Source organism: Vombatus ursinus, unplaced genomic scaffold, assembly GCF_900497805.2.
Source record: "Vombatus ursinus unplaced genomic scaffold, bare-nosed wombat genome assembly UNPS02014773.1, whole genome shotgun sequence".
Taxonomy (NCBI): domain Eukaryota; kingdom Metazoa; phylum Chordata; class Mammalia; order Diprotodontia; family Vombatidae; genus Vombatus; species Vombatus ursinus.
In genome coordinates this window covers 20,470,210-20,489,267 of record NW_020954551.1, presented here as the reverse complement: position 1 = coordinate 20,489,267, position 19,058 = coordinate 20,470,210, and the positions used below count along the sequence as shown (strand labels likewise).

General features: G+C 40.4%; 1 protein-coding gene across 1 annotated transcript in view; it reads left to right on the top strand.

Moving 5' to 3' along the window:
- PDZRN3 (PDZ domain containing ring finger 3) overlaps window positions 1-19,058 on the top strand; it is a 283,690-nt gene that overhangs the window by 10,549 nt on the left and 254,083 nt on the right. The window contains exons 2-3 of the mRNA XM_027864044.1: window positions 7,145-7,231; window positions 12,682-12,789. Coding sequence (XP_027719845.1) covers window positions 7,145-7,231; window positions 12,682-12,789 — 195 coding nt within the window. The remainder of the gene's footprint in view (window positions 1-7,144; window positions 7,232-12,681; window positions 12,790-19,058) is intronic.

Sequence of the window (19,058 nt, the reverse complement as noted above, 5' to 3'; positions counted from 1 at the left end):
AGTAGTAGTAGTAGTAGTAGTAGTAGTAGTAGTAGTAGTAGTAGTAGTAGCAGCAGTAGTGGTGGTGGTGTATGTGTGTGTGTGTGTGTGTGTGTGTGTATGTGTGTGTGAAGCAGACCAGTAATGTGAGTTATTGTTGTTAAAAAGCATTTTTGTGGTTGATAACGATATTCTTTGAAGAAAAGATGCTGTTGTTATTTACAATCTCTGAACCCATGAAGAACAAGCATTAATGAGAGAATTGGCCATTAATATATTTCCTACATTGATGAATTTCTTGAGTTATGGGAGTATAATTTTTACACCAATTAACTGCCTTTGAGCCTTATGAGGTATTTGGACTTTGGGGCTAAGAAAATGAATTAATATCACAAAGGGTATTTATTTAAAATTGAAAAGGTTAAGTACAATGTTTGCATTTCTTCTTCAATAAAATTCAGATATTCAGATGGTTCTGTGATCTCCTCAGTGTGGTTACCCCTTGCAATGATACAGGTTGCAGCTCAAGTATCTCTGTCCGTGTTGTATGTTATGACTCCATTCTACGTCCTCTCGTAGGATCACCACAGAGGGTGCACTCAGGGTGCTGGGGGTCTTCCTGATATCAGGAGGATATCAGTGGAGCTCTCAGCTTGTCTACCTGTCATCCTTTTCTACCTGAGTGGTCCTGACTCTTTTGATCATATATTTACTTCTGTTTTTCTTTAAATTTCTTATTTATTATATACTGCAGCCAGTGATGGCTTACATTCATGTGGCGAGTAATGGTGGCAAATAATTTAATATAGAACTTTCTCTGTTGTTTTTAATTCTGTCAACTGTGCAATTCCCCCTACCATACTGTCACATCCCACTTCATTCTCCCTCTTTTTGTACTTATTCCCCAGTGTTGGTATCCATTCTTGCCACATCTGATGCCAGTTGCAAGGCAACTGTTGGAAGGGATCTTAAAGATTATGTAATCCAACCCAGTCATTTTACAGATGAAGGTTCATCAATCCTAAAAATAATAGTAACTCACATTTGCAAATGCTTTCCTAACAATGACCCTGTGGGGTGGGCAGAGCAAGTATGACTAGCCTCATTTTGCAGAGGTGAGGAAACTGAGGCTTTGAGAATGTAAGTGACTCACCCAAGGCTTCATAACTTGTAAATGTCTGACACAGAATTTGAACCCACATCTCCTAAGTGTCTCTCTCTCCCTCTTCTTCTCCCTCTTCCTCTCTCCATTATGCTGTGCTGTCTATAGCCTTCCTTGACCATTTTCTTCCATCTGGCTACTGTCCCAGTGTTTTTCCATTGAAAAAGTTATCTGTTCCCAGTGCCTCCTCTTCCTGACCATTCACTTTCTCCTTGGCTCATTGCAAAGTAGAGTAGCTTTTCACTCCTCTACTGAAACTCCCCTTTCCTGTCAGAAATGGTCTAATGCCCCATTCCAGTGATACCACCAACCCCTCCTCCAGCTGTTATTTTTCATTCTCTTTAATCTTTGGGCATATTTGATACTGTTGACTGCCCCTTCCTTGGTACCATACCCTCCTGGATCCTTTCAGTATCTTTCTCCAACTCATCACTTTTCCTATCCCATTAAAGGGAGAATTTTTCAAGGCTCTGTCCTGGGCCCCATCCTTTTCTCTTTCTACACTCACTCTGTTTATCTCACTCTCTCCCATGGCTTCAACCTTCATCTTTACTCAGGTGACTTGAAATCTGTATCTTGTAGCAATGATGTCTCTCCTGAGATCCAGGCTTGCATCTTCACCTGCCTATAGGGCATTTCACCAGCACCTTGAACTCAACATGTCTAAAACTGAGTTTATGAGTTTTCTCCTTAAACTGGTTCTTCTTGATACTGTTTCTGTCAGTGATACCACATTCTACCCAGTCTCTTATGTTCAAAAGAAAAAACATGGGATTTGAAATCAGAGAATTTGGATTTGGATCCCAGTTCTATGGCTTACTAACCTTAATATTACCTTTAACCTTTGTGGACCTTGATTTTTGCATCTGTCAACTGAAAGGGTAGTGTTAGATAACTTCCCAGGTTTCTTACAACTAGAAATTCAACAACTCCTCAATCTTGACTTTTTCCTCTTCCTTACCTCTCTTGTCAGGGTGGTTAGGTGGTGCAGTGGATAGGGTGCTGCGGTTGAAGTCAGGAAGACTCTTCTTCCTGAGTTCAAATCCAGTCTCAGACACTTCCTAGCTATGTGACTGTGGGCAAGTCACTTAACCCTTTCTGCCTCAGTTCCCTCATCGGTAAAATGAGCTGGAGAAGAAAATGGCAAATCACTGCAGTATCTTTGTCAAGAAAACCCCAAGTAGGGGCCATGGAGAGTTGGACATGACTGAAAAATGATAGAACAGCAAACACTTCTCATACTCATTTAGTTTATCAAATCTTGTAGATTCCAGTTCTGTAATACCTTTCCCAGTCATTCTTCCTTTAGATTCCTACTGCTTCCATCTTGGTATAGGCCCTGGTCATTACCTACCCATGTTACTTCAATAGCCTCGTAAGAGGTCTTCCTGTTCTCACTTTCTCTCACTCTCAGCCCATCATTCATACTACTATCATACTTCCTTATGAATAGAGTTGGTCATCTCTTTCTGTTCAGAAATCATCACTGGCTCCCTATTGCCTCCAAAATAAAACTCACAGTCCTTTGCCTTGTATTTAAGGTCCTTCAATAACCAAGCATTTATTAAGTGCCTTCTGTGTGTGCCACGTACTGTGCTAAGTTCTGGGTGGACAAAGAAGAAGCAAAAACCAGTCCCTGCCTTCAATCAAATGTGCTCTCTGCCTTTCCAATATTATTTCATAGAACTCCTTGCCATGTACTTGATATATCAGCCTGTCTGTTGTGCCAAACATGTTGGTTTATATATTCCTGGCACCTAAACCTTGGCCCATTCTCTTCTCTATTCTTGAAATATCTGCCATCACCTAATAAATTCTTACCCACCTTTTTAAGCCCAATTAAGATTTTTCTTCTTCCAGGAAGCCTTCCTGGGATCATCACTCCACCCCACCCCCTGGAGCTGGTAATAACCTTTTCCTTCTTGATAATAAATAAACGGTGCTTTTCTTTATGTCCCTCTAATGCAGTTATCATATGTAATTTGTTCTAGTTTTCCCAGAGTAGGCTGTAAGTCAAGTCAGGAAATATTTGTTAAGTGCTTACTATGTGCCAGGCTCAGTGCCGGGGATACAAAGAAAAGGGTTTGGTCCATGCTGTTAAGGATCTCATATTCTGATGGGATGTAAAAAATATATGTAGGACACATATATGTGTGTGTATGTATATACATATATATACACGAATGCACTTCTATGTTTATACATGTGTATATATACGTGTGTGTATTTATGTATGTATACATGTGTTTTATTCTTATTCTATGGAAGATCACTTCAGAGGGCAGGTACTAGTGAGGCAGGGTGCCATGAAAGGCCTCCTGTAGGTTTCAGCTGAATTTTGAAGGGCTCCATGAAGGTCCACAAAAACAGGGAGAGTCTTAGCTAAGCTTGACATCCTACTCTTGAACCTAGCCCAATGCTTTGCACATAGTAGGTGCCTAATAAATCCATTGACTTAAATTAAATGCATGTAAAAATTAAGAACACTTTTCTTTATCCCCAGTGGTAGGTAAGTAGCTTTTAAAACAACAACAACAACAACAAAACCTGAAGCCGAAAAATAGCCATTTCAGCTGATTGCCCGACTTTTTCTTTCAGAGTTCTTGCTACTTCCGTGGTCTTGAGCTTCTCAAACGTTGGCCTGTTTCACTTTGGAAAGTGTTCTCAGAGGCCAAAATTCTGTTTAGATCTTCTTTGACATTTAAGATAAATACACTGCAACTTAGCTAAAACCCTCCCTTCCAGGGTAGTGCTGGGGGAGCACTTCATAGGTTCAACCTCCTTATAATGAAACACTTAAGGAAGCAGAGCCCTTTGATGGGGCCAAATATGGATTTCTCCTAATTCCTGAGTTCTGCCCCCTATATCTGTCTCTCTAAATGGTATTCTTTACCGTCTCTAGTGAGGAAAGTCACTGAAAGGCAAAAGGAAGGAAGCTCGACTTTGCAAAGGTTACTAGGGATCAGGTCACATGTGGTATGACTTAAATAGCCTTTCTGAATATTTGATTGACAATTTCAAACTGACACGTGAGGAGAAAAATGCACCCACTCAAAACATCTGTACTACGTTATTAAGTAATTATTTCAACTGCTATCATTAATTGCTTATGAAAGCCAGACACATAAGATAACTTGTTCAAATGTCTGGATGAAACTCTTTTACCTTTCTAATATAACAGAGCAGATTTTTTTTTTTGTTTTCTTACATAGCTTGTAACCCATATTAATCAGTATCATCGAGTTTCTGTTCTATATCCTCTAGGCAAATTTATGGTTTTATCTGGGAGAACAGTGGTTGTTATTGACTGATGTGTCTATGGGCCAAATTAAGATCTTAGGACAGTAAGATATAAAGTTGAAACTGATCCTAGAATCTCTCTGGTCCATCCCTCTCATTTTGCATGTGAGGAAACGGAGGCTTAGGGAGAAGTGACTTACCAAGTACCTCGTAACTGGTGATGGTAAAGCTGGGATGTGAACCCAGACCCTCAAAACCTAACACCTTTTGCACTGCACAAAAGAGGGATGCCATTTATAAATGTTTCTCCTGGTGATTACTTGTTTAATGAGTTCATTTTTACTGATTTTTAAGAAAAATTTCCAATAAAAGGGATTGAAATATCTGCCAGCACCTAATGAATTCTTACTCAACTTTTAAAACCCAATTAAGATGTTTCTTCTTCCATGACCCCTTCCTGGGATCATCACCCCACCCCACCCCCTGAAGCTGGTTATAACCTTTTCCTTCTTGGTATCGAGGAATAACGTCAGTAACTGTTTACTTTTATCTCTATCTAGAATCTCATTGGGTTGGTAAGAAGCTTCATGATGCTGTGAATAGAGAGTTTTGATATATATGGCTGTGTGATCTTGGCCAAGTCATTTATCTCTCAGTGCTCTGAAGCAACAGGTTCAGACTAGAAGTTACAGATCAGTTAACATTAGTTGCCATGCTGGGAGTTTCCCATACCCATGGAACCATAGATCCAAACACTCATTTCTATGCCCTCAAAAAGTGGCATGGTAAAATCTATAGAATTCTCTTTGATATAAAGTAGTATATGTTTTTGTTATGAAGTGATACTTGTCATAAAGTTTCTATTCTCATTAAACTTTCACTTGAATGACACATGTGTTTAATTAGAAAGAATTGAAATCTGAAAGTTTATTTTGTCAGTGAATAGTAGTGACTTTGCTGTGGTGGGATTTCTGCAGTGATGTGTCTATTCTGTAATGTTTACCAGGAAAGAAACTTTCTTCTTTCAAACTCGATGAAGGAGGATTGACTCTTAAGGGCTTTGGGAAATGAAAACTCCTCCACAATGCAGCACATTAGTCATTAATGATTTCATTTAATTTGGCTCTCCTGGACAAAGGCATCCTTCCCAAATATGGAGCCAGAGCTGTGGGCTGGAAAGTGCTGCAGTCAGTGGAGCAGGATTTTGGAATGATGGGATAGCAAAGCTCAGAAAAGTAGGATTATCTTGCCGAGGGAGGCCATTCTTTGAAAGCTAGCTATTTGGGGTGGACAGGATGGGGAGTCAGGACCTGGGATTTCATAGGTGGTGAGAACTTCCCACGTGGAAAGCAATGTAGATAACCCCTTTCCTATAAAAGTTTTTGTCTGAGTTTCCTGGGTCACTGAGAGGTTAAGGGATCTGCCCAGGCTCACACAGCCAGTTAATGACAGGGGCAGAATTTGAACCCTGGTCCTGATTCCAAGGCCTACTCTCTCTTCATTGCCAAGCTGGTTTGTTGTTATGTGAAAAAAAAGTGGGCTTTTCCCTTGGAAGATTATGTAAATTCTGAGACTGCTTTATGGTGGTGTATTTCAGAATAAAATCTCTGTTTTCATTTACCTGTGTGCCTATTTGTTATATTAATATCCAGGAAAACCAAGTTTTCATACTCAATACATGGTATGCTTAATGGATAGCGCACCAGACTTGGAGTCATACTGCCTTAGATACTGACTAGCTGTGTAACCTTGGGCAGAGTCATCTCACCTCACTCAACCTCAGCTTCCTCATTTGTTAAAGGGGAATAATAATAGAATTTATGTCACAGATTGTTGTGAGGATCACATGAGATATGAAAAGCACATTGCAAACCTTAAAGTGCTATGTAAATATTATTATTATTAGATCATTGGAATCACTTTAGCTTTGTATCAAAAAACTTAGTTTCTCTAGCAAAAAAAAATCAAGTGACAGTTTTCTGTGAAAGTTAAATTCATTTTAATTTCCTAACCCTGCTTCTTTCCTATTGTACTGTCTAGCACAGTGCACTTGTGACCTCTCCAGTACTTTTAATTTAAAGGAGTTTAGCTTTTCCTCGTCTTGGAAAGGGTGTTTTCAATATTCTGGGGCTCACGTATTTTGGACTCGCCATAATTTGCTGATGTCCTTTGAATGATAATTGGGGTTTCGCCCTTTCTGCTACCCACCAAAAATGGGTCTGAGTTTGAAAGCTGAATTGTCATTGATTACTGCAACATAAATGCTATGATAGTGGCGGGGGGGAGTAGTGTTAAACCTTGAGGAAACTGTTCCTTGAGCCATTAATGATCTGTAGGTGCTGTTGGTTTGAGCTTTGGACAAGCAAACATAATAGTAGAAGTCTAGACTGCACCTGATAGAGCAATTAGCCTGAAAATGGATTTACAGACCCAGGAGTCACACTCATGGAAAGTATGCCTCAGACATGTCTAGACATCCCTACACATTCTTCTGTTGGGCATCTTGACTGGGACAATCCTCAATAACTCTTAGGTACGACTTTGGGGCACTTAGAAATACTTGTAATCTAAACCACAGATATGGTCACATACCTCTTCTTGATCAAAAAACTTCCTTGATGCAACTTCCAAAGATAATACTCTTAGTTGGAAAATGGGCAGTTCAATGATCTGTGAACAAATGAAACATTGAGATTGAAAACCCACACTAGCATTTTCCTGTTGATAAATAAAGTTGTGAATTAATTTACCTCTTCCCCGTAGGGTGAAGAAATGAAAACAATGACTCTTGTCCTTCATCGTGACTCTGGCTCTCTGGGATTTAATATTATTGGTGGCCGACCATGTGTGGTATGTTAATTGCTAAAATGTGTTTTTGCCTTTTCCTGTTGTAGAGCACCATATGGGTCAGGGCTTGGGGGTGAGGGGTGGGAAACCTGCTGGCTTCATACAATTCCCTGGGGCAAATGCCTTTCTAATATAATCTAATATTCAAGTGTCTGAGGTATCTTCTTTATCTCCCCACTCACAAACATCACTGTCCTGGGGATCACAGCTAATTAAACAGGTTTGCTTTGGGTCCATTTCCATTTATTTAGTAACTAAACACTACTGAATTAAGTACTATGTGATGTATATAATTAATACGTCACTTTCTCCTATACTCTTTAGAATGTGTTTGGATCCTAAGGCTGAAGCCTTGATATCTTGATTCTCTTTTATTCCGCCAACTCTGAATTTTTCAGGGACTGATGATCTAATTTGTTGTTTGTCCAAAACTTTTGTTCATTATTCTTGTCCCCCTCATCCTCTCCACCAAGATTCTGATTTACTCACAATTTTGCTTCTGATTTGAACCTTCTCCAGCAGGTAGGAGGGAAGCGGGGATTTGCCTCACTTTTCTCATCTGTAGAATGAAGCAATTGAACTAGACAGGCTCCAAGGTCCTTTCCAACAACAACAGGCATTAAGCACTTATTATATGCCTGGCTCTGTGTTAGGCCCTGGATAAATGAACTAGAGGTAGCATTTATTGAGCACCTACTATGTACCAGCAGTATGCTAAGCACCCGGGATACAAATATAAGCCAGCAAAATGGTCCCTTCCCTCAAGGGCCTCACAATCCAAAGGGGAAGATAAAACATAAAGAGGAGCTGGAAGCCTGGCCACCAGAGCCTTGGCTGCTGCCCTGGAGGTAGAGAAGTCTGGAGAGGGAGAAGTGAATGGGGCCAGGGATGAAGGGAGCAAAGCCTGTGATGGAAAGATGAAATTAAACAATCCTTGTCCTCAAAGAGCTTGCATTCTGCTGGTGGGAAACAGTGTGCACACAGATAAGCGAATTCAAAATAGATCACCTTTGTTTTAGCAGGAGGGGTTCAGGGAGATAACTTTGGGAATCAGATGGATCCTGTGATCCTCCTGGCTCTTCCAGAACCACATCAAAGGGAAAAATCAGTGGAACTTGAGGCTGAATGCTCTCTTAGCATTTCATTTTTGTTGTAACATCTTCTTCTCATCACAGACTTTGTCTATATAGACCAGATTAGAGGAAAAGGAAAAACTGCCAGATTCATTGCAGACATTTAAATGACATTTTTGCTGTACTTGGAAATATTTGGAAACTGTTCCCAGGCCTTTGGACCTGAGTACCAGTAAACTATTACAGATCTCTCAGGGCAGAGACTGTGAGCTCTACAGTGGTGAACAACACACATTTAGAATGGGGGGGGGTCCCTGTTTCTTAGGCTAAAGTTCAGGATTTTCCAGCCTAGTGATATTAAGGGGAAGGGAGGAAGGGCAGAATTCTGCAATGTGCTGCCCTCCTTTTGCTGTGTCAGAATCACTAGAAAATCAGCCTTACAGGGAGATGGATCTCAGTGTGGTCATTCTGTAGACCTAGAGCTGGCAGGGGTCTTCCAGGCTGTAGTCAAGCCCCACCCCTTTTACAGATAAGGAAGCTGAGGCCTAGGGTAGAAAAGTGACTTGGCCAAGGCAACAGATGGTAAGCATCAGAGACAAGATTCTACCTCATATTTATAAACAGCTCTGAGCTCTTCTCTCCCTCCCTCCCTTCTCCTCCCCCCCCTTCCCTTCCTCCCCTTTTCTCTCCATTTGAGAACAAACCAGACTACAGTTTGCCCTCCTTTTAAGTATTTTCACTTCACACTGTCTTCAGTGGGAATTTTACATACACATACGTACCCCAGGGAAAAATTTGGCTCTGTAGGCATGTGTGTTTATCGCAGGTCTCTCTCTCTCTCTCTCTCTGTCTCTCTCTCTCTCTCTCTCTCTGTGTCTCTCTCTCTGTCTCTCTCTCTGTCTCTCTCTCTGTCTCTCTCTCTCTGTCTCTTTCTCTCTCTCTCCCTTTCCTTCTCCCTCCCTCCTTCCCCTTCCCCTCATTCTGATTAGCAGAAATAGCATCTCAGGGCCTAAAGTCATTCTGTACTGTTGCCTGGAAAATCTGGCAATGTATCTAGCACATTCTAAAACCCCAAGATAAGTAACAGTGTCCACACACTGTTAAGTACTTTCTGTAGAATGTAATAAAATAGATTGTGTGTGTTTTCCAAGGAATCCCTGAGTAAATGCTTGAGTTGTGCTACAAAATATCCCAACCAGGAGGCTTTGGCGTGGGGTGCCTTATTACATGATCTGGGACATCATGCAGGAGGTGAAAGTTATATCATTTATTCATTAGCTTTTAATCTCCCTAATGAAACAACTTGTTTTATCAAACTTTTCACATGAGGGCCAGTAATTGCATGCCGTTAGAAAGTCGATGTCAGATTAAAAACCAAATTCTTCCATTTGCTTAACAGTCCCAGATGATTCCAGTCACATAATTAATTATATTAGATAACATTTATCAGCAATAACTTAAAAGACATTATTAGGAATAAATCTGTCAGGGTGTCTTACTGGGTCTTCACAGAAGGCTTAGATGGTTCAGTCACTTTTGAAAGCAAGCAGCCTTTTTATATGGCATGTTTAAGGGAGAGCTTAACTGCAGACACCAAAGGGAGGGGGGACAGGGATAACAAAGGGAGGGTTCGAGGGGATCCTCCTGAGCTCCTCACCCTGGGGCCAGGGATGTAGCCAGGGAGCTTCAGGGATGATGGTCTTCAAGCCATGATAAGAAGGGCGAGCCTGTGGCAGTCTGGAATTCCTGGCTCCTTTCTTCATGATAGCCAGGCAGTTGGCTCAGCGAAGGGATTGTGGCCGCTTGTGGATCAGAACTCTCCAGCATTTTAGAGGCCCTATGCTCAGATGAGTCTGATTGGCTTCCAGCCCCTGAGGTCAGAGGCAGGGGGAACAGTCAGCCACTAACCAGGAATCTTGGAGCCCAGAAAATTCCAGAGATGGAAGATCTAGATACGGGGTTTTAAGAAAAGAGGCAAGGGGGCAGCTAGGTGACATAGTGGATAGAGCACTGGCCCTGAAGTCAGGAGGACCTGAGTTCAAATCCTGTCTCAGACCAAACACTTGACACTTACTAGCTGTGTGACCCTGGGCAAGTCACTTAACCCCAATTGCCTAAAAAAAAAAAAAGAAAGAAAGAAAAGAGGCAAGACAGGAGTAAGGACACACGTAGGAGGAGTCATGGGTAGGAAATAGAAAGTATGTTAGAGAAAGACTGCACCAAAAAGAAAATTAAGATCTTTCTGGAGATTTTCCTCTAGCAGCATCCAGGCAAATTAAGGATAATATCACTTGACAATGCCCTTTAGAAATGTTGGTGTACGTGTGATGCCCATTTTCTTTCTTGATTTTCAGTTTTCATTTGGTTTTATGTCTTGTGCTTTGCTCCTGCCTTGCCCATATCCTTCCTTCTCTTACTTCTTCCCTGAAATGACTCTTTTGCTATTCCTGAAATAATTTCATGCAACTCCCTTCTGGCCTTCATCCCTTTTTCAGTTGATGAGAAGTTCTCTAGCTGCCACCTCAACATCTCTAGTATTAGTGACAGCTGCCTAGCTTCAGAGGCATCCCCTGGTACGTTTGAATAGCTTTAAGTTTTAGAAAGTTTTTCCTTCTTTTCAGCATTAAACTACCTCTTGGGAGCTTCTGCCCAGGAGGGTAAGAACAGCCTGATGAACTTTTCTCCCATAAGAGAATCCTTCAGGTGCTTTGAGGTGGCTAGCATTTTTTGGCTAAGTCTTCTTTCCAGACTGAATAGATTCTTCCATTGATTTTGGATGTGCTATAACTTGTCAATATGCCCTTCATAAGATCCAGCATGCAGAATTGAGTACGTGTGGTCTCACCAGGTCAGAATAAAGCAAGGCTATCATTTCTCTCGTTCTGAAAGGCATACTTCTATCAATGCAACTGATTATTGCATTAAGGATTTCTTCTCCTTTTCTTCCTTCTCCTTTTCCTCCTCCTCTATCCTTCTCCTCTTCCTCCTCTATTTCTTCTCCTCCTCCTTCTCTTCATCCTCATCCTCCTTCTCTTATGTGCCACATTGTTGATTCATTATGCTTTAAGTTCACTAAGACTTCTAGCTATTTTTCACACAATCTATTGAGTAATTGTATCTTCCCCCATTCTCTACTTACATAGTTGACCTTTTGAACCCAAGTTCTGTACCCAAATGAAGAACTTTACATTTTTCTCTGTCAGATTCAGTTGTTTTTACATTCACTTCTTTGTCTTGGATGGCCAAACTGTTTAGATCTTAATTCTGTTAACTGATGTGTTAGCTATCCTTCCCAGTTTCGAGTCATCAGCGGAGTTGAAAATATGTATCTCTTTTTAAATTCAAGTTATTGATAAAAATGTTAACCAGCAAAGGAGCAAGGACAGGTCTGAGGATTTTGGGTCAGTCATTCAACCACTTATGAATCCCTTAGCCTTATTTTTATCAGTCTATATCTCACCATCTTGTAAAGGCTTATGGGTTTATGGAATTAGAACCACAAAGAAAGACCATTTAGTCCCATTCCCTGATTTTACAGATGAGGAGCCTGTGGACAAGAGAAAATAAAGGAAAGAAATGACCAAAAAAATGAGCCAAGGTCTTATTTGAAACTTGTAGCTGTGTTATACAAATGGTGCACCTTGAGGGATGGAATAGTACTTGAAGTACACTTTAAACTGAAAGTTTTAATTTAGGTTACTCATATCTAGTAACATTTTGTCCCAATGAGGTATAATTTTTTTTGTATTTTGCCTCTATCTTCCTATATTTATTGTTGACTTTAATGGGGTTTGATTGAACTACATTCTTTAAACAGGTTAGAGATTGAGAATATAGCATAAACCAGAACCACTCTGCCCCAACCCCCCCTCCCCACACACACAGGTTCTTGGTATCTAGTGAAGTTAATATGGACGGGAGCTTCTCCTTGCTTGAAATGTATCCACCTAGTAGATTTGTGCAACATCCTGAATTTATTTTACCAAATGATTTTGTTTGGAAACACCACATGTTTGTGCTTTTTAATTTATAAATACATCTGTAAATTAGTGGAAATTTAATCCACACACTTAGATGTAACTCATTCCAGGGCTGTTCTGAGTGAAGCTCATGTAAAAGATAAAGAGGCTTCTCTGAGCCTGTTTTAAGCTTTGTGATTTTGGAAAAGGAAGCTGTGCTAGCAGTAAACTGCCCTCCTCAGAAAGTCAGAGGCCTGACTCATCACTCAAGGACCCAGGGAGGCTTAGAGAGATCGGAGTTTGTTCAGAAATGCTTTCCCATAACTACTTTCTCTGTTGACAGTAGGAATTATTGTCTTAGGCATAAGAGAGTTTATTTCATGGAAAACCTAATATTATCTTGTTTTCCTTACCTCCAAAGGATAATCAAGAGGGATCATCCAGTGAAGGAATTTTTGTATCAAAAATAGTTGACAGTGGGCCAGCTGCCAAAGAAGGAGGGCTGCAGATTCATGACCGGATTATCGAGGTATGTGGAATAGTGGACAGAGCCTTTTCATACTCTGAATGCCATCTCTGAATACTCACCCAAGGTAGCCTGTTTGGTGGAGGGCTGCTGGGAATGAATAAGGCAAGTGTTTTGAGGAGACGGTCAAAGTGTGCTTTGTTAGTTCTAGTTCTGATTGTCTTTGTACTAAGAGGAGGTCTCCTCTAAATATAGAGGAGCCAGATTATGAGTGGTGTGGTCGGGATTTCTCTCTCCCTCTCTCAACGGGATCAGACCTCTCTTTGGTGTCCTCTGCTTGTAGTTTTGTTATGAAACCAATGGGAGTCTGGATGTTAGTTAAACACCAGATGTGAAATCTCTGTTGTGTAAATTGGGACTGTATTCATCTCAGTTGCCAAGGTACTTTTCTGTAGGCTTTGGAACCATGCTAAGGCTTACAAAGTTCAGCATACGTGGGATACGTGGTATAAATCACTTGCCTGCTTTGCGCTTCTGCTTTCTTTTATGGTGCCCATAGACAGTTTTCTGATGGATGTGTAGAGAAAAGTCCTTCATCCACGATTATTGTCAGCATTTTCATCTTAATTTCTGTGCTGCACCAAATCAGTTTAATTTAGATTTCCTTGTAATAGCACATCTGGCGAGCAAGGCCTCTTCCCCTCTGGAGCATTTCTGATTTTGGGAAAAACACTGGGGTTATTCTGAGTTGTTAAGTGGAAGTGAGTATGTTTTCATGAATAGGTTTTTTTTGTTTAAAATTTCAACAATTAAACAATTGAACAATTTCCTTAATGTTATTTTGAAAAATTTCATGTGCTCAGTGTTGTATAATGGATAGAGCGCTAGCCTGGGAGTCAGGAAGAGCTGTTGCCTGCACTGTTGTAACAGCTTTCAAATTGGTCTCCTTGCTTCATATCCCACCTCTCTCCAATCCATCCACCTAGCCCCCAAAGAGATTTTCCTAAAACAGAGGTCTGGCCATGTCTCTGGCTACATACACACTCAGTAAAGTCCAGTTGTCTCCCTGTTACCTCCAGGATCAAATACAAAATCCTCTTTTTGACATTTAAGGCTCTTTCTACATTTCCAGTCTCCTTACACTTCACTCCCCTCTATGTATATAACAGTTCTGATTCATTGGCCCACTCCCATGTGACATCCCATTTCCCATGTCTTTTGATTTGCAATGTTTGCCCCCTCCGTCCATGTTTGGGTTACTCTCCTCTCCTTATTTCTGCCTCTTCATTTCTCCAACTTCCTTCAAGATTCAGCTTCAGTCCTACTTTCTGCAGTTGGCCTTTCTCAGTGCCCCCAGCTTCTAATGCCTTTCCCTGTTAGATTGCTTTCCATCTATTTTTACCTACACACACACACACACACACACACACACACACACACACATGAGTGTGCACATGTGTATATGTGTTAATATATCATGTGTGTGACTGGTTTTGCCTTTTTTGTGTGTCTAGAGTTTAACCTGGTGCCTGGTGCATAAAGTAAGCTCTTAATAACTGTTTGTTGACTGATCAGCTGACAGTTAATTGCCATACAATCCTGTACACAACACTTCACCTTTAAGCACCTTTCATGATCTTTTCAGGACTTAGCTACTCGGCAAGAGAGGGGCTGTGATCAGCCTTCCCAGGATGCTCCCTAGGCTGAAAAAAACCACAGCTCCTTAATGGAGCGTTGGTTTAATATTTAAAGATATAAACTCAGTACTGTTGGTTTTTCTATCAAAGCAATTCCAGGAAATAATACAATGGTCTAGAAAACTGAAAAGTAGATGGATTCTTTGGAGCCTGAGTAAGTCATCTGTAAGAAAAAAAAAATACCAGCAGGCATTAGCTCTTACATATTTGTTCACATAGCACCTTCATTTAGAAGATCCTCGTGACCTTCTTCAGCCAATAATGTACCTGACAGTTTTGAACATAAAGTGGTGAGCTAAGAATATGGAATACGGTCACTTGCCCCTCCAAGGCTGGCAGGAATTGGGCAGCCTGCAGCCCAATAGTCTGCACTCCACCAATCTGATCTTAATTGGAGTTTTTTCTTCCTTCACATACATTTAATTTCTTTTTAAAGCAGTGAGGGTCAGGAATATTGTGTCTTTTTTCTTTAGTTACAGAGCTTTTGTCTTTAGATATGTGTTCTTCATGTGTTCCAGGGTAAATCTCTTTCTGAACAGAGAGGGTTTGATGTCATTAAACAACAATTTTGCTGGGAAGGACAGCCTTCATTAGAGTTAAGATGTGTACTTACTGCCTGTTTTGAAAAAGGAGCAATTTTGTGGGTCTGTTGTCCAAAAAGATAAGTGAGTGAAGTATTTGTTGCCAAGGAAATGGTCGTACTGCCAGTTTTCTAAGTAATGGAATTTCATTGCTCTTATGTTTTGCAAATGAGAAATATACAGCTGTGGAGGATTTGCTTTTGGCAAAGGGCAACCTGTATTTGAATTTTCAGAACAGTTTCTGGTAAGCCCCCTTTTCCCTTCCGTCAGTATGTGAAATATGAATCACATTCTTGTGCCTGAATGAAAAGAATGGAAGTCACAATAGTGAAATGATCTAGATAATTGCAGTTGACACATCACGCATGTATCAATCAATTACTAATCTCTTTGAAACAACACAGAGATTTCAGTGACTCTTACCAATGCACACTGGCGCATCTGCTTTCTGTCTTGTTTTAGCACGAGGCATAGCTTTAATATTTAACACTGCAGCTTCGGGTGTCAGGTGGGCAAAGTCCTGCAGAGACTTCTCAGTGGCCCAGATGTCCTGTGCCCACATCTAGGGAATGGTTCCATAAGGTGCTCTGAGGGGCCTCATTTGGGTAACAGAGACCTGGTGCTTAGACTTGGCCCCCAATGTGGAGACCCGAGAGAAGCAGGAGTACATGGGTAAAACGCTCAATTCAGTTTTTATAGAAAATAACATGTGTGGTGGGAATTGGGGAAAAGGAGTAGTGTAAAGTAATATACATAAGCTATTTATCTGTAGAAAAAATTGTTTGTGAAACAGCACTATGGAAATGGTTGGAAAGGAACCATGGTTTTATTACTAGAGCATTGGACTTGGACCTTGGGCCAGATCCTGACTCTGGCACTTACATGCTGTGTGACATGGGCAAATCACTCAACCTTTCTGGGCCTCAGTTTCCTCACTTATAAAGTGGGGCAATAGTACCTATGGTACCTACCTCCCAGGGATGGAGTGAGGCTTAAATGGGATATTGTTTGTAAAGTGTTTTGCAAACTTTAAAGCACTATAGAAACATTCTTTTTGTTGTCATTCTTGAAAAAATATTCTCATCTGGTTTAATGCCTTTCAGATAGAAATGGTCTGGACCCAGTCATTATACTGCTATTATTTTTTTATATTTATTGTTCTGTAAACTATTTAATGTGTGAATGAAATAACTGCTTTTAGAAGTTGAATAAAAATAATAAGATGCAAGTTCATCTTCTCCTTTCCCCTCTTCTTCCTCTCCCCTATATCTCCAACCTACCTCCTTCTGCTTTGGTAGAGGGAGTTTCCTCAGCAGGATGTGTCTATACCAATTAAATCCCTTGTCCAGACCTGACATAGTAGACCAAGAACTGGACTCAGAATTAAGAAAACCTGAGTTCAAGTGCAGTGTCTGATCTGCCCTGGCTGGTGAATGTAGGCAAGTCTTATAACTTCTATCAGTGCCTCTTATCAACTATCTAGGATTATAAGTCATAGACTACATCTTCTAGGTCCTTGGGTGAGGCCTTTTAACTGAGTCTAAGTTTTACAGACCCAATCCTTACATTAAGGGAATTTGTTCTGTGAAGTCTGGATTCAGTCAAAAGGCCACACTTGAGGACCTAGAGGACCACAGGTTCCCCACCCCTGCTAGATTCACCATCCACACCAGTGGAGGGTGTGCCCAAATTGGTTTTTCCCACAGCTATGAAGTCATGAGTCTGGATCCACCGCCCTCAAAAAAGTGCCAGAGTGAAAAGAACCAGTGTTCATTCTATTGTCATCTTTTTGCTTTCTCCTTGTTGGCTTTTGGGAGGTAGTCTGAGAATAAGGGACCAGGATATAAATTCCCCAGCTGCCTCTCTTTCTCCCTAGAGCAGGCTTTCTTAATTTGGGAGGGGGTGTCAGTCTGGTGAAACCTGGGGACCAATTCTCAGACTACAATTTAAAAAGAAATCGATTATATTGAAATAGAGATCATTTTTTTTTCTGTCCAGTTTTACCTGCCAAAGCAGTGACTTTGTTGGAGAAGGACAAGAGGTTAATTTGGCATGCTAGTTTTTGGAAATTTCTGTCCATCTTCATAATTTCTCTTTTTGAAGCTTTGCATCCCATGTCAAGTAATTTAATCTTCGTTCACTGGAAGAACCAGAGGACCATCTCTGTCTTTGTAATCATCCCTAGCAAACCCCTGTAAATTATGAAACCATGCCACTTAGCTGTTTTAAGCACCAGTTTTCACAACTTTCTTCATTTGTGGGTCTTCCTTTATACAGTTCTGGGCCTTTTCTTTTATAGTTTGGATACAGTTCAGGTTTTTTTTATTAATTTATTTTGATTTATCAATAATCACTTCCATATGCTTTTGAGTTTAAAATTTTTCTCCCCCTTCTTCCCCACCACCTTCCCCAAGACAGTGCATAATCTGATATAGGCTATACATTTACATTCATATTAAACATATTTTCACATTAGTGATGTTGTAAGTAGAAATTAAAACCAATAGGAGGAACCATCAGAAAGAGGAAACAAAACTCAACAGAAGAGAAAAAAAATAACAATTCGTCTTCCATGGTTCTTTCTTTGGGTGAGGATAGCATTTTCCATCACAAGGCGTCTGGAGATGTCTTAGATTCTTGTATTTCCAGAAAAGATTAAGTTTATCAATATTAGTCATCACACAACATGGCTGTTATTGTGTACAACGTTCTCTTGGTTCTGCTCACTTCCCTCAGCATCAGACCATACAAGTCTTTCCAGGTTTTTCTGAAGTCAGCCTGTTCATCATTTCTTATAGCAAAATAGTATTCCATTACATTCACAAACCACAACTTGCTCAGCCATTCCCCAGTTGATGGGCATCCTCTCAATTTCCAATTCTTTGCCACCACAAAAAGAGCTGCTATGAATATTTTTGTACATGTAGGTCCTTTTCCCATTTGTGTGATCTCTTTGGGATATGGCCCTAGAAGTGCTATTGCTGGGTCAAAGGGTATATACATTTTTATAGCCCTTTGGGCATGAAGTTCCAAATTGTTCTCCAAAATGGTTGGATCATTTCACAATAGAGTTCAGGTTTTAATTGACTCTTTTTGCTCAGTTTGGAGGAACTTGGGGAGCTCTTTTTGGAGCTCTTTTGACTCCATTTCTTTCCTATGGAATGGAAGCTCTTTGAGAGCAGGGATGGTTTCATTTTTATGTCTTTGTGTCTCCAGCATCTAGCCCAGTGCCTGGCACACAGTAGGTACTTAATAAATGCTTATGGGTTCCTTGATTATGTATGGGAAAATTGTTCTCATGAGCATGCTGTTATGGAACTATTTGCTGTTGTCTTGGAGGTGAATTTTTATAGTAATTGGATGAGATGCTACATACTGGGCTCAAGATGTCTGATGCTTATTTGGGCCAGAGAGTTTCTTCTCTCTTTTTAGGGAATTACAAATGTGATTTTCTACCTTCAGGCATTCAACTAACTTTCTATTGCCAATAATCATCCTTCTGTATAATCTTCCATAAATAAGCTGACATGTGGGTAATGTTATGATTTGGAGACCTTAAGATGTAGGCACATGAACTGTCTAACCTCCCAGGCATTTGGATAAGTCAGTCATCTTTTTTTTTATTTGCACTAGAATTAGTTATTTTGTCACTTCTGACAAGGCTGGTCATGATATCGTCTAGAAAGGATCAGCCATTCCACCATCGTTGGCACTCATTAAAGGCCATGGATGTAGCTGAGGAAACTGTGATTTCACTAGCCGCTTTGTTAATAATAGGGAAGGGCTTCATAGTTACTTTGTTAAAACACCATAGGGTAACTTTCTTTAGGAGGAAAAAAAACCCCAAAACCAAAAAACCTTTTACCCTTCTTTGTTTACATGGTACTAACTAAGAAGAAAAGTCAAATTGGATGAGTTAGATTTTGAAATTTCCCATGTTATTTTTGGTGTTGGTGGGGGAAATCTGCTGTGATCCAGAAGATTTTTGTTAATTTCCCATTCCATCAGTGGGGCAAGGTAGACTCTGACGTTTATATATACTGATCTAATCTAC